Below are 22,792 nucleotides of genomic sequence, written 5' to 3' on the forward strand. Positions count from 1 at the left end.
TGACCTTCATTTCCCCTGTGGTCTTTCAGTCCTATGCTCAGCTCTTGGACCCCATGTCTCCCTATGCTCCAAGAAGAGAGAGGATATGACAAGTTGCCTGTCAGGCAGGCAGAAGGGGCTGACATCCAGCCTGTAACTTGGAGTCTTTCCCTTGTCCTCACAGCCCCTGGGACCCTGGATGAACTCTGGGAAGGCCCATGAGCGGAGACGAGCTGTGAACAGCAATGTCTCCGTGTTGAATCACACCCTTCTCACCCTGCCTTTCTTTGTGAGTGTTCCCTGGGAAGGGTGGAGACCTCTAGGGAGAATCTTCCCAACCCTGAGGGAGGCTGTGCATCTGTCCAGAGATTCCCAGCTGGTCCCTGCTATCTCCAGAGGACTCAGTTAGCAGGGCCAGACAAACCAGCTGTGTTCACCACTTGCTATACAGCATGATTGCACCTATCGGATTTAGTCCCTAAGATTACAACACAAACAGATGTCCTCTGGGTTCCCAACGCTGGGACTTCTGCTGGGGAGGCTCATCCTTCGCGTTGGAGATCCTGAGGAGGAAATTGGCCGGGAGGCTCTGGACGGCATCATCATCCTCTATACCATCCTGGAGCTCCAAAAACGTAAGCCCTTTGGAGTACCTCTAGAGCAAGGCTGCTGAGCAGGTGCTCTGCCTGGAAAGTGACTGCAGCCCTGTCAATAAGCACTAGTTGGAGATGGAAGAGACAAGCACAAGGTCTGGTGGGGGCTGTGGAAGTTGGTGTGAAAACTTAGTTCTCACAGAACCAAGGACAGGGTTATAACTAATATATTTTGACTTACGCAATCTTTCCACCTGAACCTTTCCTATCCTTCCAAGTTTAATTTGCTACTCTCATTTTCACATTCCCATGCCATCATGTATACCCAGACATGATAACTGGGATGACTTGTTTTCTTTTTTTTTTTTAAGGATTTATTTATTTATGCACACAAGAACTGGGGTGTAGGCCAGGGGTGTGGGGGTTTAGAGGATTCGCCAGAGACAGAGTGCGCAGCAGAACAGGCGGATTGACTGAAACACACTGCTGAGGGGAGCAGCGGGTGAGACAGGAGAGGTCTGCTGCGCCATGTGGGTAGCTCCCTGGCCAGCCAGGGATTGAACTCATGCTGCAGTGGCTGCGGATAGCTTCATAGTGCTGTGTCTTAACCCCTTGTGCCACCGGGGAGGCCCTTAAGTGACTTGTTTTCTGGTTTGTCTTCCTCACTAGGCGCTATAACCCCATTTAAGGCCAGAGCAGGGCTATGTCTTGCTCACCAGTATATTTCCAATGTCTGCCCTGTGCCTGGCATAGGGTTGTGCCTAATGAATATTTAATGAATGAACAAAGAATGCTAGGCTCTGGAGTGGTTAAGGTATGTAGTTGGGAGAAAATCTCTGGATTCATCTTCCCTTTTTTTTTTTTTTTTTTTATTTATTTTTATTTTTTTATTTATTTATTTTTTTAATAGAGGCATGTTTTTATTTATTTATTTGTTTGTTTGTTTGTTTTGTTTATACATGCACTGGGTACAGTCAGAAGCGCGAGAGGGTGAGAGAATTCACCAGAGCCAGAGTGGGGAGCAGAGCAGGCAGAAGGACCGAAGTACACTGCTGAGGGGAGCAGCGGGCGGCAGGAGAGGTCTGCGCACCATGTGGGACCCTCCTCTGGTGGCCGGGGAGCAGCCGGGGATCGAACCGGCGCCGCAGAGGCCGCGGGCAGCTTCGCAACCGAGCGCTCAACCGCTGCGCCACCGGGGAGGCCCCATCTTCCCTTTATAAACAATCCCAAACTGTGGTTCCTATGGTCACTCTGCCTCAGTAGTCCCTTTTATGCCTGTACCTGGCCTACATTGGGGGATCCAGTTAGGACCCAGCCAGCCACAGTAAGGACTCAGGAAGTAAGTCTGAAATGTGTTCCCTTCAACAGAAAATATGGAGGCACCACATGCCAGGTACTATTCTAGTCACTGGGGACACAGACTCGAAGAAAAGAGAGTAAGGAGGGCCTCCCCGGTGGTGCAGCGGTTGAGCGCTGGGTTGCGAAGCTGCCCGCAGCCTCTGCAGCTCTGGTTTGATCCCCGGCCACCGGGCGAGGATCCCACATGGTGCAGTAGACCTCTCCTGCTGCGCCTGCTGCTCCCCTCAGCAGTGTACTTCATCTGCCTGTTCTGCTCTCCGCTCTGTCTCTGGTGAATTCTCTCACCCACCCGCACTTCTGACTGTACCCAGTGCTTGTATAAATAAATAAATAAATAAATAAATCTTTAAAAAAAAAAGGAAAAGAGATTAAGGAACCCTCCTGTCTTGAGCTTACCTTCTTGTCAGGAGACAATGAACAGAATAAAGAAATACTATATATAATAAATCAGATGATGGTGAGTACTAAGGAAACAAAAGCAAAAAAGGGGATTGAAGTGCCTGGGATAGGGGTGATGTGATTTCAAGGTGGTATTACCTCCCACCTACTCAAATGGCAAAAATGAAACAGACATGCCATATATTGGTGAATCAAGAAGCCCCTGGAACTTTGACACTGCTGGTGGGAGCATAATTGACGTCCCATCATGGGAAACTGTTTGACAGCATCACCGGAAGCTGAAACTATGCCTGCCCTAGAATGTAACAGTTCTGCTCCTAGGTGTATACCTACACATATTCCTACATACCTACACACAGGCAATGTGCAGAGTAGCACTATGCATAGTAACCGGAAACAACCCAAATGCCCATCAAAAGGAGAACAGAACAGATAAACTGTAGTATGTTTATTCAATGGAAAATTATACAGTGTTGAGAATGAATGAACCAATGCTACTTGCAACAGTGTGGAAGTGTGGAGGTATTTCACCTGGAGGTTCTAAGAGTCAGAATCCTTGAACTTGGATTCAAGGATTGCATGCTATGAGTCCCCTTATGCAGAGTCCATAGTGAGGAAATCTAGTCTGTGCATTTAGAAGTGAGATGTTACCCTGGGTGGGGGAGGGGATAGAGACCTGAAAGTGGGGCACAAGAGGGGTTTCCTGGTGCTGTTCATATTCTGTTTCTGACCTGGATGCTGGTTTTACCAATACATTCACTGTGTGAAAATTTTTTACTTACTATGTGAAAATTTATCAAACTAGCTAGCTCTTTATGATTTATGTGCTGCCTACATCGATGTTTAACAAAAAGGTCAGTCCTCTCTGAAAAGGTCCTCTCCTTGCAGGAATCAGAGATAAGGAAGAGACGAACAAGAAAGAGCTGTATGAGAGCAACAAACGTTTCCTGGGGCCCTACAATCCTGTCAACCCTTGCCAGAACATTCTGCGTGTGATCGCGGTGACCACTTGCTGCTTATTAGCTCTGGGTCTTCCTGGGACGGGGGCAGGGTGGGGAGGGTGCCCAAGAGGGGCCATGCCCCCTTCCCCAATGCCACTTTCTCTGGTTCATCTTTCCAGACTGGCTCAGGTCCGTCCTCTTTACAGGAAGGCTTCCCTGGTGCCTGCCCCCACTGACTCCCTTTTCTTGGAAGCATGTCACCCAGTTCTGCCGACAGGGACCACGTCGCCCTTTCCTTGAACCCAGAAGGGTTTAACACTAACCAGATGTGCATGGTCTGCCCTGCTGACCTCTGTGTTTCTGCTGGTGTCTGTGTGTTTGTCCAGTTCAATCTGGGTCTGTCTGTGTCAGTATCTCTGAACCTTGTTTTAGGAATTTGGAGACTTCCTGGGGCCCCAGCAGGTAAAGGACCTGCTGCTAGCAGCCCTGGAAGGACTAAAAGGTGGCTCAGAGGCACGAGGGAAAGACTCGGGGGAGATGATGCAGTTGGCCTCGGAGGTCACGCTCAGCTCGGTTCTGGAGTGGTACCGCCACAGGGCAGTGGAGGTGGTAAGGTCCCCTGGGGGTAGAGGCTGGGATGGGAAACAGCACAGGGTCTGCATACCGCTAGGGACTGGCTGCCTGGTAGTGGGCAAAATGAGGGGTGTTGGGGTCTCTATGCACTGGGGTCTTGGGGGGTGGTGGCTGAGTTCTTGGTGCTCCCAACTTGGCAGGAGAGAAAGGATTCACTTCCCAGCCCCTGAGAACACTCAACCATGGGGGTGGGGACAGTGGGGGAGAAAAGGCAAACTGGCTCATCCCCAGAGAAGGAGCAAGTGCTCTGCTTGCTTCTCTCACCCCATTTCTCTCCTGTGCACCTTCCTGTCCCTCCCTTCTCTCCCCTGTCATTCTGTCCTGTCACCCCTCTTCCTTCCTCTTCCCATCTCCCTGCTCCTCACAAGCCTCCCTTGGCTTCTCCCACTGCACCCCCGCCTTATCACAACTGCTTCTCTGTGCCCAGATCCCAGAAATCATGCAGAGCATCTACATGCAGCTGAGCTACATCCAGGAGCCACGGGCCCGTGAGGTGGCCCTTCTGCCTGTCTCTCTCCTGGCCAGCTCCTTTATGACTGAGGTCGTTGTGGCCCTGCTCATGTGTCCCCTCCCACTGGACAGGTACCAAGTGAGGGGGTTTCCAGCCATTCCATCTCAAAGAGTGGGAGCAGCTCCTAGCCCTAGAGGAGCTCTTTGCCCTCCTTGATGGTCCCTCTTCCATGATCTATGGTGCTAAGAACAATTATTAGGCGCTTCCTGAGCTCTGCAATTTACCCATGCTGAGCATAAATGCATGTTCTCATTAATATAAGCCATTCTACAGATGAGGAAACCGAGGCTCAGGAAAATTTTCTTGCTCTGGTGAACAAGCAATATAACGAGACCTAAACATAGATCTGACCCCCTCCAAGTCTTTAATGACAAGCTCTTTAATGATGACACAGAAATGAGGCCTGAGTGTTGTTCTTGACTCTGCCTCATGTTGCTGTGTGGTCTTAGATAAACCCTTGCCTTTTCTGAGCTTCCCCCATGGGCAAATAAGAGAAAATAATGCCTGCATTCCCATCCCAGATGGGTGCTTGTGGCACGTGTTACAGCCAGCTGCACCGTTTGCCTGCAGGGCTGGACCTGTGCAGGGGTGCTCCATGCTCCCAGTCCTCAGGGAGCTGTGGTCTCATAGGTAGAGGAAGCACAGTTCATGGGCAGGACAGGCCAGTCTGTCTGTTCCAGCCTCCTCAAGCAGGAAATGGCTCCAAACCTTTGAAGGAATGAAACAAGGCAGCAAGCAAGTGCTTGAGCATGAATGTAAGGTAGAGCTGTGTGTGTGGGCTGTGCTTCTAAGGACAGTTGGTGCCACTCATAGAAACTAAGAGCAATGGGGATGGTGAGGCCAGTGGGCTATATCTGTCCCCCCACCTGCAAGAATTTAACCCTTTCTGGCTGCACAGTTCACAAGTGTCTGGGGCTCCAGTCTGCAGGAATCTTTGCAGCAGTCCCAGCTACAGGCCAGATAGAACTGGGACAACATTTAAGGAAGCCCTTGTTCTCTGGTGTTCCACCTGCACTTCCATGAGCCTTAGAGTGAGGGTCCCCTTAAATTTTGCGCCCTGGATGCCTCACTTTCCTCACCCTGGTCTTGACTCTGGATCCAAGGTCCACTGGGACCTCCAGGTGAAAGCTCACGGGGGAGGGACTGAAACCCACATGATGGGTGCCGGAGTTGCTCTGCTTAACCGGCCTGGGTCTCACAGAAACTCGTAACTCTTACGAGTCTCTGGACTTTGCTTTCAAGGTTCCCATAGACACAAGAGTTCCCCAGTCACAAGAGTCACTGCAGCCTGAGAAGCTTGACGCTACAGCGTCACCATCAGTTTTTATAGTTAATGTATAGTTTCTCGCAGTCCAGATGCAATTTACCAATCTGGTCATTTTTACCATAAGCAATGTTGCTTAGCAACATAGTTGACATACTATCTTTATCAGGTTTCCAGGGGAACAGAGCTAGAAAGTTAATGGAAGGTTCAAATGCTCTCGCAGAAGGGGAAAAGGGTTTTGTTAACTCTTTAGCACACTGCTCTGTCTGTCCTTAAATTCCCTGCTATGGGAGGCCGGTGCCCACCGGCGCACATGCTTTCCCCTGCTGGAGTACTGCCTTTGAAGGCACAGCAGCAGGTGCTCTTTGATATCTTGTGGCAGATGCAAGATCCAGGCCCTACAGGGCTCCTTGGCATAGAGGAAAGAGCACAGGCTTTGGAGACTTCAGTTCTGGTCACTTGACCCTGGAGCTCAGCTCATAAACTGTCTGGTCTTGAACTGGTGATTGCACCTCTGAAGTCCTCATCTGTAAAATGGAAGTAACCACCTACCTAGAGGGTCTTTGTGAGCATTCAGTAACCTTTAAGGTCTTGAATATCTTGTCCAAACCTGCATTCCCAGGGATTTGGCTAGTGTCTGGCGTATGACAGCTGCCCAATAATTGCTGAAGTAGCAAATTGTATGTAAAGCACCTGGCATGGTAACAGGGAAATAGGATTTTCAATAATTGTTAGCTCCCGGCCTCCTGGGGAATGTATCTGGACCATTCCTTGCTCACTTGCCCATGAATATCCTTTTCCCTCCCCAAATCATGGGTGACGTGGTGGGCCCACAGCCCCGTCTCTGTTGACTCCCCCCACTCATGACTTCGCAGCAATGGAGCAGAGATGTGGAGGCAGCTGATACTGCGCAAGCCCAGCTGTGATATCCGAGATCTCCTGGACCTGCTCTTGACCAGTCTGAAGGAGAAACCTGTCACCAAGAAGGGCCGGGCTTCCATTGTGCCCCTCGCAGTGAGAGCTGTCCCAACTGCCCCCTGCTTCCTGGCATCTGAGCTCAGTGCACTTAGCTTCCAGTGCCCTGCCCCATGCTTCCCCACATCAGGAACTAGTAATATGGCCTTGGGTTAGGGCTCTTGTTTGTGATTCACTGCTTTGGGTGAACCACTGCTTTGGGTGACAGCAGCAGCCTGGGATGGTGAGACAGAAAGACCCTGGACTCAGACCTCTGTCTGAGAATTGGCTTTGCTCTGTTACTATTTTGTGATCTGGGCAAATCACTTCACCTCTCTGAGGCTCAGTCTCTGCATCTATAAATGGAAATAATATTATCTGTCTCATATGGCAGTTGTGAAGGTTAAAAGAGGTAACTGATTCATTCAGTAGGCAACACAAAATATTTAAGTGCTCTTTGCTGCCAGACTCAGAGCTCAGCCATGGGAAAGGCAGCCAGCTCTGTCTGGACTGGAGAGATGGATTTTTTTTTTCTCTCTCTCTTCCTGCCTCCCCGGTCCAAGTCAGCTGGATAATGCCCCTGTTCATCTCCCTGCTTCTGCTTCTGCCATTCCAACCTGTACTACAGCCAAAAAATCTTTGAAAATAGCACATCTGTTCTTCTCAAGCTCCTCAATCACTTAACATTGCCCTCCAGGGGGACACAGTATTGCTCTTTGTGCTGAGAGGCTCTGCCCCTCTCATCAGCCTCACTGCTCTTCATGATCTTCTTGCTTGCTCAACTCCAGCCTCTCTGGTCTTTGTCAGGATGTCATGCTATTTTCTGTCACAGGGCATTTGCATGTGCTGTTTCCTCTCCTAAGATATTTCATGCCAAGTTAACATCTACTTATCTCTTAGTTCTCAAGCATCACCTCCTCGGGGAACCTATCCCTGATCTTCCTGACCAGATTAAATCTGTTTGCATTAAACTTAGCATTACACGCTTTAACTCAGAAGAGTTTATCCCTATGTGATTTGACAGCATAGGCGTATAGGAGATCATTTGATTAATCCGTGAGATGCATGAACTCAGTGCCTGAGTCTGTTTTGTTCACCATAATATTCCCATGTATAACATATACCTGGTACACAGGAGACACTTAACATATTTTTGTTGAGCTGATTAATTTATTCAGCAAATATTTATTGAGCATCTACTATGTACCAGACACACTCATAGGTTCTAGAGATTCAACAGAGAGCAAGACATTCTGATGAGGGATGGAAATAAAATCTGGTGGGTTGAGGAGTGGGTGCTGCTGTCAAAGACAGGCAATATCTCACCTAACATTGCACAGCTGTTGAGTGACAGTGTCAGGACTCAGACCCAGGACTCCTACCTCCACATCCTATATCCAGAGACCACTACCAGGTCTCTGCCTGCACCTGAGCACAGAGTTCCATGAATAAGACACCAGCACTTATACATCTCCTGTCTTGAGCATCTATCTGCTCCTCCTCAGCCAGTGTGTGTGAGCACGTTCTCAGCACTCATTCGTGTGTCTTGTTCAACAAGCATAGTCTAAGCCTCTACACAGCCTAGACTAACTTGTATATTATTTTTTTGATAAGCCATTTGAGCAATACTGAGTCAAGAGCAGGGCCTTATGGCATATCACTAGAGACTACATGACAGACTGTGTTCTTGGTCTCAGGCATTAGCTTTGGGCAACCAAAAAATGTAGACTTTGTGCCCTAGAGGCTTGTCTTAGCTCTGTCCCTGCCCCGCTATTCACCTTGGTCTATCACTTCCCCTCTGTAGCCTTGGTACTTAGATCTGTAAAATAGATCTGTTTAGTGGAAGAGTAGGAATGTTTGTGAAAGGACTTTCTAAACTATAAAATACAAATAATGGGGCCTCCCCGGTGGCGCAGCGGTTGAGCGCTGGGTTGCGAAGCTGCCCGCGGCCTCTGCGGCGCCGGTTCGATCCTCGGCTGCTCCCCGGCCACCAGAGGAGGGTCCCACATGGCGTGCAGACCTCTCCTGCCGCCCGCTGCTCCCCTCAGCAGTGTACTTCGGTCCTTCTGCCTGCTCTGCTCCCCGCTCTGGCTCTGGTGAATTCTCTCACCCTCCCGCGCTTCTGACTGTACCCAGTGCATGTATAAACAAAACAAACAAACAAACCAGCAAAACAAATAAATAAAAGCATGCCTCTATAAAAAAAAAAAAAAAAAAAAAAAAAAAAAGCAAAAAAAAAAAAAAATAAAATACAAATAATGGCCGTTTATTGTTCTCCAGCCACATTGTGTCATTTCTCTAGGAAGATGCCATTGGTTCTTTTACTTCACCTTTTTTTAAAAATTATTTTTTGTGTAGAAGAACTGGGGTGTAGGTCAGAGATGTGGAGGGTAAGAGGATTCACCAAAAACAGTGGGGAGCAAAACAGGTGGATCTACTAAAATACACTACTGAGGAGAACAGTGGGCAAGACAGGAGAGGTCTGCTGTACCATGTGGTTCAGGTCCCTGGCCAGGGATAGAAGTCAGGCCATAGCAGTGATAGCCCTAAGACTTAATCCCTAGGTCCTCAGAAAGGCCCTCATTTCACAATTAAATGCAGCTGTGTAGGGTCAGCTGCGTGGGGTCTTGGTGGTACAGATCTTGATCATTTCTTTATAAAGCATCCTCTCTCCTCTCCCATTCAATTGCCACCAAACCTGTAGAGTAGCCTGGAAAAGAATCAGTAACCACACTTGATAGAGGATGAATCTGGGGCCCAAAGAGAGTCCAGGGAGTTGCGGGCTACAATGAGCCATCTGGCCTTGTGGCCCCCAACCCCTCACCTCCTCATGCCCTCAGCCCCCATATTGTCCTCCTGCCAGTGAGAGAGGACTCGGTGAGCTAGCTGACTGTGAGGAGTGGCCTAGGCCAGGGCCAGAGCTGGACTGGCATGGCAGGTGGAAAGTTGGAGAGTTGCAGAGAACACCATGGGCCAAACACCCACAAACTGAAGTCTGTCTTCAAGTTCCCAGAACATCGAAGGGCTGATATGGCGACCTCTGGTCTGGAAGGGGTGGGGGTGCAAGGTGGGTGGGCTTGGGCTAGGGACTGGGTCCCCTGGCACCTGCTGAGGCTGGGGGTTGTTTCTCTGGGCTGATGGCCGTGTGGGGAAGCCTCATTTAATGGCTCAAAGTGAAGAGGCAACTGGTGACCCCTCCTGGTCTGTGTGCCTGTGTTATGAACAAGGAAGAGGCAGAGCAGACTACAGCCATATCTGAAAACCTGGTTCAAGTCCTAGCTCTGTGCTCAAGGCATGGGATGACCTTGGGCAAGTTCCTCAGCCTCTCTGTGCTTATCCCCTCACCTGCACAATGAAATCAAGACTGTTTGCCTCACAAGAAGTGGGAAGGGATCCCTCTACCATGACTCTTCCAGGGTCGTGTCAAAGTCAAAGAGGCATAGTACTGTTATTGTTTGGGACCAGGGTTCCCAGGGCTGGTGGGTAAGGTGGGTGAGGAGCTCTGGACTTTCTCTGGCTGGGTCAGACAAAAGCAAAGATCAGGCCCAGCCTTCTGGAAGCAGTCCAGGTTCCCTGCCAGGTGTACTGAGGTGATGGCCTGGATGCCCAACAGCCTCCCCTCTGTCCCCAGGCAGCCAGCGGCCTGTGTGAGCTCCTGTCTGTCAACAGCTGCGCGGGCCGTGTGAGACGCATCTACCCCCAGCTGCTCCTGGCACTGCTCATCCAGGTCCACTACCACATTGGCCTCAACCTGCCGAGCCGCGTGGTTTCCCGCAAGGACACCAAGAAGGACCCAGATGTGTTCGTGCCTGTGCGGTATGGCCCTCCATCCATGGCTCCGGAGAGGGTCACCCAGCAAGAGTCTTTCTGAAAGTCTTTAGGATAATTGATCAATAGAAATTAACCTGGGGGCTCAGATGAGAAAACAGAGGCACACTTTCATGAGGGCCAATTATTTGTTCAACAGCTGTTTGTGAGACCTGCTGTGTGTCCCAAGTTGAGTGCTGGATGGCAGAAAAGAACCTCCCCTCCCCAAACGACTCTTAACCAGTTCTCTTTTTCTTTGCTCCCTAGATATATTGTTTTTATTAGTTTGTATCTAAGACTCAACCATTTAACTTTTATGGGTAAAAAAATCATTAAAAGTGAGTCTCCCTCTCTCCCCTTGCTCTAGTTACTCTTCCCAAAATAATTGGGTTCTTCATGTCCTTCCCGAGGTGCAGAGATAAGCACATGCGCTTACAGTCTTTATTTTTACACCAATGGTAGGGGCCTACACAGTTAGACAGTTTTGCTGGTATCACATACTATGTCTTAGAGATCATTACGTATAGCGCTGCTGTATTCTTTTTAACAGCCACATAATATCCCCACGTAGAGAATCCTAAGGGACTATAACTTATTTCACTAGGGTTCGCTTGATTTAGTTTCTCCCCAGCTGTTTGCAATTATAAACAATGCTGCAGTGAGTTTGCTTGCTTTTATGTCTACATGCTTACATGCAATTATATGTGTGAGATGAATTCCTGAAAGTAGAATGGGTACATCAATGTTCTCTGCATTTAAGCATAAGTGGAACAGAAATATGTGATGGAAAAAGTTCTTGATCAGTAAGTGATGAGAGGGAACTTCTAAAGCACTGAATTTGCCAAACTGCCTCCCACAAAGGGTATTTCTCCAGTGGTGTATGAGAGTGTCTATTTCCCTATACCTTCCCTGGCACAATGTATCATAAATCATTTTTTAAAAAAAAAATTTATTTATTTATACAAGCACTGGGGTACAGGCCAGAGGTGCGGGAGGGTGAGAGAATTCACCAGAGGCAGAACAGGAAGCAGAACAGGCAGAAGGACCAAAAGCACTGCTGAGGGGAGCAGCGGGCACAACAGAAGAGGTCTACCTCACCGTGTGGGAATCTCCCTGGCTGGCCAGGAGTCGAACCGGTGCTGCAGAGGCTGCGAACAGTTTCACAGCAGTGCGTTCAACCCACTGCGCCACTGGGGAAGCCCCATAAATCATTTTTGTCTTTTCCTATCTGAAAGTTTTTTTTTAGAAAGTGGTATTTTGCTATAATTTTAGTTTTTATTTCTCTTTCTATGAGTGAGATTGAGGCCTAAATGTTGTTTGTTTTTCCTTTTGTTTGCCTAATTAGATAGGCGTGTTGGGGAATTTTTTTTTAATTGTAAGCACTCTTTACATATTAAGGATTAACTTTGTCATTTTATTCCAGTAAAACTGCAACCGTTTTGTGGTCTTTCACCATCCAGAAATTTAGATTTTTTTATGTAGTCAACTTTATTAATCTGTTCCTTTTTGGCTTCTGCTGTGTGTTAGCTCAGGAAGGTGTACTTTGAGGGGCAGAGGACATTCAGCTGTGTGACCTGACTTGAAGTCAGAACACCTGGGGTTTGAGTCCTGGCTCTGTCAGTTAGTGCTCTGTACTTTGGGTACCTAATGTAACCTCATGTGAGCTCAGTTTTCTAGCCTATGAAATAGGGTAAGTGACTACCCCACTGATGTGTTGTCAGAACCAAATAGGAGACTATCAGTGCAATACCTCATGCCAGGGCTGTGGCACCAATTTCAATTAACCTCACATTTGTAGGTGCTGCCCTGAAGGTGTCACCCTTGTTTTGAAAACAAAAACTGAGTAAAGTGAAGAGGGGTTGGGGGAGAAGGAAGAGGGACATGTAGCAGAAAAGTTCTTGACTGACAAGTGATGAAGGGTAAGAGTTCCCGACATGGAGGGCTTCACCAGCTGAGGCCCACACAGGGAGCTAGAAGGGAGCCTAAATATCCGCCCGCACCTCCGCACCACAGAAAGCAGAGTCTGTGACACAGACAAGCAGAGTCCCGCAAATGCCATGCTGAAGGGAGCAGAACGACCATGAGGTGGTTTCTGGGTATAGTGGTCTGAATGGCGCCTCCCTCCACCCCCAAAGACATGTCCACATGAAACCTATCACTGTGACCTTATCTGAAAAGAGTTTTTGCTGATGTAATTAAGGATCTCAAGGTGAGATGATCCTAGATTAACCAGGCACGCTTCCCAAATCACCTAAGAGCTTAAAAAGCTGAGAGGTCTTAGTCCCATCTAATCGGTCCATGGACTGTCAAAATCCTCAGGACTTCTGCTGTGCCAATTTTTGGGTTTGGGAATCCCTCTTCAAATGGATTTTCGGGTTTGGGAATCCCTCTTTAAGTGTTCCAAGGCAGTGAAGCCCTCAGGTCTGGATAGGAGACTGTTCGAGTGAGCAGAGAGGATTGTCCTGCAGGGCTCCTGCCCGCGGGGGCTTGACAGGGGGTGGAGGATTGCAGTGAGGCAGGACCTGGACACTGGCGAGCAGGCTCAGACCTCCCTCTCCAGAAAGGGAGGCTCAGAAGAGGGAGGGTAAAAGCAACGTGTCCAAAGGGAGGCAGATCTTGCTTCTGTTTACTTTCTTGTTCTCAAAGCTAATCATTATTTTGAAAAGCTACTCTGTAGATACAGTGACACTATCTGACAATGAGTGGGGACAGAAAGGAGTTTCTGTGGCCACTTGGGGGCCACAGTTGGTGAGCCTGGGGCTGTGGGAGGTGTGGTCCTCCAGGGCAGGGTGGCATGAGGTCTCAGCCCTCTTGTCTTGGCAGTTGGGTGGTCAAAGTGGTGAAAACTCTGCTGTTGAAGATGGGCTGCTCCTACGAGGCCACCTTCCTGGAGAACCAGGGCGGCTGGGAGCTCCTGGAGCAGGCAGAGAACCACCATCGTGGAGTGTCCCTGCTGGCGAGGTGCGGAGACCACCTGGGCGGGGGCCAGAGGGAGGCGAGAGACTGCATCTTCAGAGGGACTTGGGTTTGCCCAGATCTCTTTCTGGGCAAGACCCTCGCCCCGTCCATCCCATCTCTACACCGGGGAGAGGAAAGAGGGCACACACTCTGCAGAGGCACACTGTGTCTCCAGCAGCGCCTGGCAAGTGCAGAGCACGTGTTATTACAAAGCATCAAAGCTTACCACATCATGAATGCAGTTCCCACCTAATTACAGAAATGGTGGTAGAGCTGAGTAGTCAGGAGTGTGGCCTTGGAGTCAGTCTTCCTGCAGCTGTGAACCCCAGCTCCCCACTTCCCAACTGTGTAACCCACAGCTGGGTAGCCTCCTGTGTCTCAGTTTTCCCATCAATAGTATGGAAATAGTGCAGGCCCCACCTCTCAGGTTTAGGGTAAGGATTACATAAAGTTATTTGAATAGCCACTTACATATAAGAGCTCAATCCAGCTTAGCTTTTACTATCATTACAGTATCTAGTATGGCAGGGATTATTAATGCACTTTTTACAGAGGAGGAGGTCCAGAGAAGGACAGTTATGTATCAAAGGTCACACAGCTAGGAAGTGGCAAAGCTGGGAAATGACCTGCAGCCCAGACCAGGGCTCTTCCTTCTCTCTACACATAGCTTTCCATGAGGTCAGGAGAAGACACCTTGATTTCAGTGATGTGACTCTAGCAAGGATAGCCGGTTTCTTACCCTGCACCCTAATGGCCCAGAATGATGCCCTCCCAGGGGATCTCAGGACCCAGCGATGTTGACTAAGGCCTTGCTATGCTCCAGGCACTATGCAAAGAACTCTGTGTACATGGATCATTTCATTTAGTTTGCACCATGACTCATTGTAGCGGCAGGAAGACACGGCAGGATTTCTATGACCCAAGAAGACAGGTTAAAGGAGGAGAGTCCTGGAGCCCTCAGTGGCTTTTGCAGGCTTTTATTGGGATTTACCAGATACACGGTGGACTGGGGTGCCGGGGGGCTGGGAGGCTGGCAGGCCACCGAGCCCCCAGCAAATTTTCACTCTTTCTGGGCTCTCTCGCTTCTGGTTCTTCTGGTGATTCTGCTCCTTTCACTTTGCTGTTCCTTTCTGTGTGTCTCTCGCTCTCTTCTGCTGGCATCTCCATGATGCCGCCCTTATAAGCTCAGTCTCTCTCAGCCCAGGTGTACCCAGCTACGTATGTCCACACACCACTGCAGGTGCCCGCCATCAGGCATGCATTCAGGACCCCAGGGATCCATCATCAATCCTAATGGTGGGAGGGCAGAAAAGCCTGATACTTTACTTACCCTACACTCATGAAATAGTGTTACTATTAGTCCAGTGTTACCCATGACAGAGAGGTGAAGTGACTTGCTCAAAGTCATACAGCTAGCAGAGGGGCCAGACTTTGACTCAAGCTGTGTTATTCCCGACTCTGTGCAGCTGCCGCTCTTCCCTGGACTCACTAGTTGTGTGCAGTGGTCCGCAGACTTGAGTGCACCTCCTAGTCACTTACAGGGCTCACAAAAACATTGACTGCTGCTCCCAGCCTCAGTTTCTGATTCAGTTAATCTGGCGTGGGGGCCTGAGGATATAAATTTCTGACAAGTTTCCAGGGATGCTACTGCTGCTGGTCCCAGGCCCACTTTGACAGCCGCTGGCTTAGTAGAATGAACGAGGCAGCTGGAATGCAGCCCCCTGATTTGGGACTCCGACTGCTGTTTACCAGCTCTGTGACCTTGGGCAGTCATGCTTGGAGTCTTTGTTTCTTCCTCTAGGAGACAAGGAGAATAACAGTAAGCTGCCTGGAAGGGCAATGGTGAGGTCAAAGGAAATGACAGTGGAAGGGAAACCATTGGGCTGCCCCCTGGTGTGAGTCCTCTCCTCCTGCATGCTTGGGGGTCTCCCTTACTGGTTAGCTCTGTGCTCTCTGGCAAGATAGCTTCCCCGGCCTCACTCCCCTCTTTTGTAAAACAAAGCAGTTAAACTAGATGACCTCTGAGATCCCACGCAGGTGGGAAGTCCTGATGACACAGGAGCCAGGTGACTCTGCCTTGCCCGGAGTTTCTTGTGTTATGGTCAGATGTGCACACGGTGGCCCCCCAGGACTGGAGAGACTGAGGGGACTGCTCCTCTTCCCCCGCCCCCAGGGCCATGGTGCAATACTCCTGCCAGGAGCTGTGCCGCCTCCTCTACCTGCTCATCCCGCTTCTGGAACGAGGGGACGAGAAACACAAGATCACAGCCACCGCCTTCTTCGTAGAGGTACCTGCTGGGCACCACACCTAGGACTGGGCTCCTCCCCGCCTTCCCTGGGCATGGGTCAGTTCACATGGCTGATCATTTCCCCGGTTCAGTAGGTGAACAGCACTGAGGAGTTCACCGTCTTCCGAGTGTGATTTCTCTTAAAGAACTTGTATAGGTCTCCTTCCCACCTCCCCACGCCTCCCTTTTGCCTCTTCTCACCACTCCTTCACTCTGTTCCATGCTTCCCAGATTCCCCTGGCATCCTTGTGGGCCTTTGTGTGTAACCTGGGGTGCCATAGTGAGGCATTCACTCTGATGGGGGTGGTAGCAGAACAGGAGTCTTGAGGTGAGGGGGCAGCAGCATCAGCCTGGGTCCATCACGGACATCAGGCAGCTTGGTTAGAAGCGGGTTGGTGGTCAGAGTGTAGCCTAGAGGGTGTTGAGGCCCCAGAGGTAAGTAGAGTCTGATGGTGAAAAGCAGAGGGGGGAAAACAGAGACTCTGAGCTGGAGAAGCAGCAGCTTTGCCGGGAGGTGCTGATGGACATTGGGTGGAGTGTCCAGAGGACGGTTTCTGGTTTTCCAAGTCAGAACCTCTGGACAAAGACTGAGACTGGAGATGAAGACCTTGGGAGTTATTTGCCTCTGGAGAGTAGTTAAAATCCTGAGAGGCGGGGAGCTCATGGAGGAGAACGGGCAAAGAAAGGGGGGCAGAGAAGACAGGGCTGTGAGTCGACAACTCTGAGGACTGGGTGGAGACAGGGGAGCCTGCAGCTGGTACTGACTAGACTCAGTGCTGCCCAATATGGTCGCCTCGTAAGCCCTCGAAATGTAGCAGCTGACTGAACTGAAATGTGTTCTAAGTGTAAAATTCACACCAGACTTGGTTCAACATTTAAAAAAGAAGTAAAATATATCAACAAGTTATTTATTGATTACATTTTGAAATAACATTTCGGACATATAGAATTAAATAAAATGTATTACTAAAATGAATCTCATCTATTTCTTTTAAATTTCTTACTGTGACTACTGGAAAATGGTAACTTAGTCTGTGGCTCACATTGGACAGTGCTGACCAGACAGCAGCGTTCATGGCTCCCCCAAACCCCTCCCTGCCCCCTCCTCACCCCCTTGGTCATCCAGCCTGCACTAGCAGTGTGTGTGGCGACTGGGCCCAGAGCGTGATTATGGTTACTCCCTCAGCTCCTTCAGATGGAGCAGGTGCGGCGGATCCCAGAGGAGTACTCTCTGGGGCGGATGGCAGAGGGCCTGAACCACCGGGACCCCATCATGAAGGTGCTGTCCATCCGAGGCCTGGTCATCCTGGCCAGCAGGACTGAGAAGGTGAGTGGAAGTGGAGGATGGCCCGGTCTGGCCCAGCCCTGGGTTGGAGGAAGGACAGAATTGGGCCATCGTTGACTCAGATGCTGGTGACTGGAATGAGAGTCCGTTTCTGTCCTGCTATGTTGAAATGGATAAGCCTAAAGAACCATCTCTCTAGATACTTTATTATTTTTGAAATAGTTTCTAATCCAGAGTTTTCACGATGACCCTAAAGGAGAGCCTGTGGAAGGCAGTGAGGACCAGACTGTTGGTGTGCCGTTAGCACTTTAAATTGCCCCCTCCCCAACCAGGTACTGCTGCAGCTCCTGATATAGCAGGACAAAGGCACATGACGCAGGCTCAAAAACCTGACTAGCAGTGCAGGTTATCCAGCCAGCCAGTGCCAGGGAAGAGAGCAGACAACAGAGGGCCTCAAGTATCGGGATCAATGAGGCCAGAGTGCTTTGGGAAGCAGAAGGGCTTGAGTGAGCGCGTTTGGTGAGATACCATAAGTAAAGGCCCGGAGGTGGGACTTGCTTTACCCATTTCATCTCAATGAGTGTGAGGCTGGGTCTCCCACTGGTTAGCCCAGGTAGGAACCCCCAGCCCCAATGCTTCTGCCCCACAGACAGCCAAAGTACAGGCTCTCCTGCCCTCCATGGTGAAGGGCCTGAAGAGCATGGATGGGCTGCTGGTGGTGGAGGCTGTCCACAACCTCAAGACCATCTTCAAGGGGCAGGACCGGAAGCTGACAGACAACTTGGTTTATGTGGAGATGCTGCAGGTCCTACTACCACATTTCAGTGATGTAAGGAGTCCCCCAGGACTTATGGGGGGAGAGTTTGGGCTGGTGTGTAGGGAGCAGTTTTATAACCCACTTGGGTCATAAAATAACTCCCAAGCCCCACTTGGACCTGGGCGGAGCCAGTCAGCCCAGGACAAGGGCAACTCCTTCCACCTGCTGTGTGTGCGTTTGTAATGGGTTCACATAGTCAAGTCTCCCAGACAGGCATTTTCAATACACACCCTAGGGGGTGTGTATTTTTTTAATTGGTCCTGAAAAAGAGTGTACTTTTCTGCTTGGCATGGAGGTACCTCTTAGGTTAGCTGAGCCCTGACTGGGAAGAGAGGGCAGACCTCTTAACCTAGGCACAGGCAAAGGGTACTCCAGCCCTGATCAACCCCCCACCCCCCGGCTTGCCTCTGCCATTCTCTGTGCTTCTTGTGCCTGGAGCACCCTGGGAATGGGTGGGAGGAAGGCTGTGGTGTCCCCAGCTGGGATACAGAGGCCTGGGCAGCCTCCTGGAGGAGGGGGTGCTCCTGAGCCTCCGGGTCTGCCCCAGCCTCGGGAAGATGTGCGCTGCTCCTCCGTCAACCTGTATGGCAAAGTGGTCCAGAAGCTGCGGTCAGCCCGCACCCAGGCCGTGGAGGAGCAGCTCATCAGCACCCTGGTGCCCCTGCTGCTGACCATGCAAGAGGGCAATGCCAAGGTGGGCCAGGTGAGTGCACTCAGCCCTGGGCCCTGTGGGTGCTCCTCCCTCTACAGAACCCAAGCTGGAATCACTAACAATCCATTGAGTGCAGTTATTGAGTTACTTAGGGACAGCAAGGTCTGTTTCCAAAGGTACCTGTATCTATTTCTCCTCCAAACAGCCAATGTCACCTTATATTTCAACAAGGAACTGATTTTCCAAAATCCAGTTTCATGGTCTTTTTTTCTGGAACATGTACCAGTTGTGCTGGAATCCCACATTCTCTTCCTGTTGGTCCTCAGAAATGTGTGAAGACCCTGTTCCGCTGTTCTTGCTATATGGCTTGGGAATTGCCAAAAAGAGCTTATAGCCGGAAACCCTGGGACAACAAGCAACAGGCAGTGGCCAAAATTTGCAAGTACCTGGTGAGTGCTCCCCAGACTGTGGAAGGTCCTTAAGAGCATATCAGAGGTGGGCAGTTCTTCCTTTATGCCCTCTTGTTAAACAAGCCTCCCTACTGACACTTTCATTACCACCTGCAAGTTGTTGGTTCCTGAGTGGTGGTCTCCAGGTTGAACTTCCCTGCCCACTTTCCATGCCCCCCACCCTGCAGCGCCCCAGGATCTTCACACTCAACAAGTCTCTTCTGAACTTAAGGCCTCATTTCACTTCTGCTCTGACCTTCTAGATTCCTACAGCTGAATCCTCCGACCATCCTGGGCTTCTTCATCATCCTTGCCTTTCATATCTGATCAATCTTAAATATCCTAAATATCTCTGATTCTGTTTTGCCCCCCCCCCCCATCACCACCGTCATGGCCCTTTGTTCAGATCAGCCAGGTCCAGCCACCCAATGGGTCTCCAACTTTTCATCTAATCCACTCCAACCCATCGCCACCCAGGCTCCAGAGTGATCTGGTTAAAACATGAATCTGTCTCTTCATTCACGCATCACTTCATAATGGGGCTGTGTTCTGAGAAATGCATCCTTAAGTCATTTCATCTTTGTGTGAACATCATGGGATGTAATTACACAACCTAGATGGTGTAGCTTTTGACACACCTGGCCTAGATGGTACAGCCTGTTGGCGCCACCATCATCTATGTTGTCATCACTCACTGGAACATTGGTAAGCAATAACTGATGGTGTTTCCCTACTTGCAGGACTTCAGCGGCTCCCTTTTCTACAACAGTGATTCTTAGTGTGTATTCTTTTTGACACCACGCCCCCAAGATATGTCCCATGGGGAGAAAAGAGGTTCTATGACAAATAAATTTGGGAAATGCTTTATCATCTTTCTCCTGGAGATTTGCAATGCCAGCCACACACTAGAGGCTCGGAGATGTTCTGTGCTGAGGGAAAGTTTCATGGTTCTTCTATGCATGGTTTCTCAAACTTATTTAATCATAGAAAACCTTTTCTCGGGAATACCCGAGACCATCCTGCAGTAGGAGCCTGTAGTGGCAGGAAGGCACAGAGAAAGATCTCTATGATCCAAGCAGATGGGTAAAGGAGAGTCCTGGAGCCCTCTGTGGCTTTTCAGGCTTTTACTGAGCACTTTTTACAAGGCAGGAGGGCTGAGGGGGCAGGGAGGCTGGCAGGCTGATATGTCTCCCGGGGTCCCAGTGAATCTTCACTCTTTCTGGGCTTTCTGGTGTTCTCTCGTGGTCTCTGCTTCTCTGTTTCTCCTTTGCTGCTCTGATGGTTCTGCTCTTGTTCTTCTTTCATTCTGCTGGTTCCCCATGATGCCACCCTTATAAGCCAGTCTCTAAGCAGGTGTGCCCACCTATGCATGCCCACACCCTACTCTAGGTGCCCGCCATCAGGCATGCATGTAGGACCGCAGGGATCCATCATTAATGCTAATGGCAGGAGGGAAGAAAAGCCTGATAATTTGTCACTTACCCTACAGACACAGGTACGCACACACACACACACACACACACAGTGACAGGCTGCAAGGTGCAGCCATTTTCTCCCAGAATCTTTGGGAAGCTTTGCCATCTTTTGCCATCTCCCTTCCCTGTGGTCATGGGTTGGGTTCCTCAGAACAGAGACTCTAGACCTAACTTAACATGCAGATGGTCTATTATCACTCCTTTAGGATCAATACCTGTTGCAAGTGGATGCAGTATTGGGAGTTCAGATTAAGAAGGAATATAATCATGAAGGTTTTGCATGCCAGGCCCAGGAACTGACTCCTGACCTGCAGGAGTTATCAATGGAAGAGTAATCAGATCAGATTTCCCTTCATCTCCCCAACAGTCTCTTAGCAGGGTACTTGCCTCCTAGTTTATACCTGATCAAACGCATCCTGAATACCATTGTCAGATTAGTTTTTCCAAAACATTATTTTGTCACTGCTTGATAAAGAATGAATGCTGGCTTCCTATTTTCTAAACCATAAGCTCTACTCCTGTCTGCTTTTAAGAGTTTTTAAAACCCTAACAACTCTCCAGCTTATTCCCCCAAAATACTGCTCTATAACTTGAATCTTTTGCCCTGGTCAGACCTGGCTCCTGATCTATGGTATCCCTGCCTGCCATGTCCATTCTCATCTCTTGTTGGACTTGAATTTTTGAACTTTTCTTCCAGTTGCAGCAGTGCGGTGGATTGGAAGAGGAGAGACCCAAGGCAGGAGAACCATTGAGGCAATTGCTGAGATCAACTGAGATGAGGCCTGTCCTCTAGAAAGCTTAGGCAGAGGCTAGGATTCGGAGCAGAGCTGTTTAGGAGGCAGGGACCAGGGATTGGCTGCCTGCCCAGGTTACCAGTCCTAACTTTGTGAGGGTTAGTTGGGTAATTAGTCCCTCCAAAGGCCCAGCACTCGCAGTTTCTCTGTTCCAGGTGAACACCTACCGAGACAGTGCCTTCACATTTCTCAGCCAGAGCCTGGAGTACGCCAAGAATTCCCGGGCCTCCCTCCGGAAGTCCTCAGTCATTTTCATAGGTAACCTAAGCTGGCAGAGCTGGTCCAGCTGCCAGGACTCTACCTGCTCTCCTGTTTGTTTCCTTCCCTTGAAAGCAAGTTGCCAGCTCTCCTCTCCTTTGGGTACCTGTGCAGATGTCTCTCTGTGGGCACAAGGCTTGGCCAGCAGACGGCACAATGCAATTTAGAAAGCTCTTGCCTCCTCTAAGATCACTGCTTGGAAAGTTAACTCAGCTGAACCTGAACCTGAACCACAGGCTGCACTCAGCACAGAGTCCTTGTGCAGGCCACAACCTTGGCAACCGTACACAGCAGAACTGCCACTTCCCCTGGAGTAGAGCCGGGGCCCAAGCCCCATGGGAGCCTGCTGTTGACGGTAGCAGGAGGGGCCAGGCAGCTCAGTGGGGAGAGTGGAGTAGAATCTTAGCTCAGGTACCCTCTCTGTGTGACCCCAGCTGAGTCATTTAGTCCCATTGAGCCTCCGTCTTCTCATCTGTAAGATGGGGATCAACTCCCAATTCACAGACCGAATGAGGATAGTTTTTGAAGTGTGATGCCTGGACTCTCAAGGTGTTCACTGTTTATTAGTCACTATCATTCTTCTATTTCCCACAGTCTAATCCTCTGCCTTTCTGGGGGAAAAATACAGATTTTCCTCACCCAGCATCCCCCTACCTCCCGGGATCATTCTGATGGTTTGCTGGTTTGCTGAGTATGTCTCTTCTTAGCTACTCTCCACCCCCACCCCCATAACCACATACCCTTCACAAAGGACCAGGAGACACTGCTGCAAACAGCTTGGAGAGGGTGACCATCCCAGCCGTCCACTCTGTGATATGATGCTTCCTTTAGGACCTTTCCCCAGAGATCCTCCACTCTGTGTCACACACTATGCTTAGTCCAGAGGAGCAGAGAACTCGGGAGGTGATGCTGATGGCAGAGGTGGGAAGTGGGAGGGGGCTGCTAACATGGAGCAATACCCAGAACTGAGGGCACCCCTCAGAATGTGGGGGCCTGCTCAGAGACAGTTCTCATACAGAGTGACATCATTTTCTAGAAGCCGAGTTCTCTAAATCTTGCTGTGATGAATCACTTCTAAAAATGTTGGTGTTTAACACCCAGGGAGTCTTCTCAGCACCAGGCAGGGCATGTGCTGGGGAAACAAAACTGAGTGGCACCCGCATCTGCCTGCACACAGTCCCTGGCGGTTCCCAACTTCTTGTGGATCACGGGTTTTTGTGACACCCTGAAAAAAGCTATGAACACTTTCCCAGGAAAGGGGGATAGATGCACACAATGGAGCGGGTGACTCAAAGATCCTTAGAGAATGCCCCTCCTCCTCTGGCCCCCAGTGTATCTAAATTTAAGAATCCCCTGGTTTGGTGGGAGATGTTCAT

The 22,792-nt window shown here is 49.8% G+C and overlaps 1 protein-coding gene across 6 annotated transcripts in view; it reads left to right on the forward strand.

Annotated features, from left to right (window-relative positions):
• The window catches only part of MROH7 (maestro heat like repeat family member 7), a 42,729-nt gene that overhangs the window by 18,001 nt on the left and 1,936 nt on the right, over positions 1-22,792 (forward strand). For 3 of the 6 annotated variants that reach the window (XM_037499995.2, XM_037499996.2, XM_054691242.1), the window contains 14 exons: positions 164-268; positions 479-614; positions 3,219-3,331; positions 3,704-3,880; positions 4,332-4,486; positions 6,555-6,693; positions 10,265-10,449; positions 13,264-13,401; positions 15,572-15,686; positions 16,873-17,013; positions 17,621-17,800; positions 18,336-18,491; positions 18,767-18,889; positions 21,314-21,416. In XM_037499995.2, coding sequence (XP_037355892.1) covers positions 164-268; positions 479-614; positions 3,219-3,331; positions 3,704-3,880; positions 4,332-4,486; positions 6,555-6,693; positions 10,265-10,449; positions 13,264-13,401; positions 15,572-15,686; positions 16,873-17,013; positions 17,621-17,800; positions 18,336-18,491; positions 18,767-18,889; positions 21,314-21,416 — 1,966 coding nt within the window. The remainder of the gene's footprint in view (positions 1-163; positions 269-478; positions 615-3,218; positions 3,332-3,703; positions 3,881-4,331; positions 4,487-6,554; positions 6,694-10,264; positions 10,450-13,263; positions 13,402-15,571; positions 15,687-16,872; positions 17,014-17,620; positions 17,801-18,335; positions 18,492-18,766; positions 18,890-21,313; positions 21,417-22,792) is intronic. The other 3 variants (XM_054691240.1, XM_054691241.1, XM_037499997.2) reach the window with 3 other exon arrangements.

Source organism: Talpa occidentalis, unplaced genomic scaffold (assembly GCF_014898055.3).
Source record: "Talpa occidentalis isolate TD23 unplaced genomic scaffold, MPIMG_talOcc4v2.1 talOcc4.9, whole genome shotgun sequence".
NCBI lineage: Eukaryota > Metazoa > Chordata > Mammalia > Eulipotyphla > Talpidae > Talpa > Talpa occidentalis.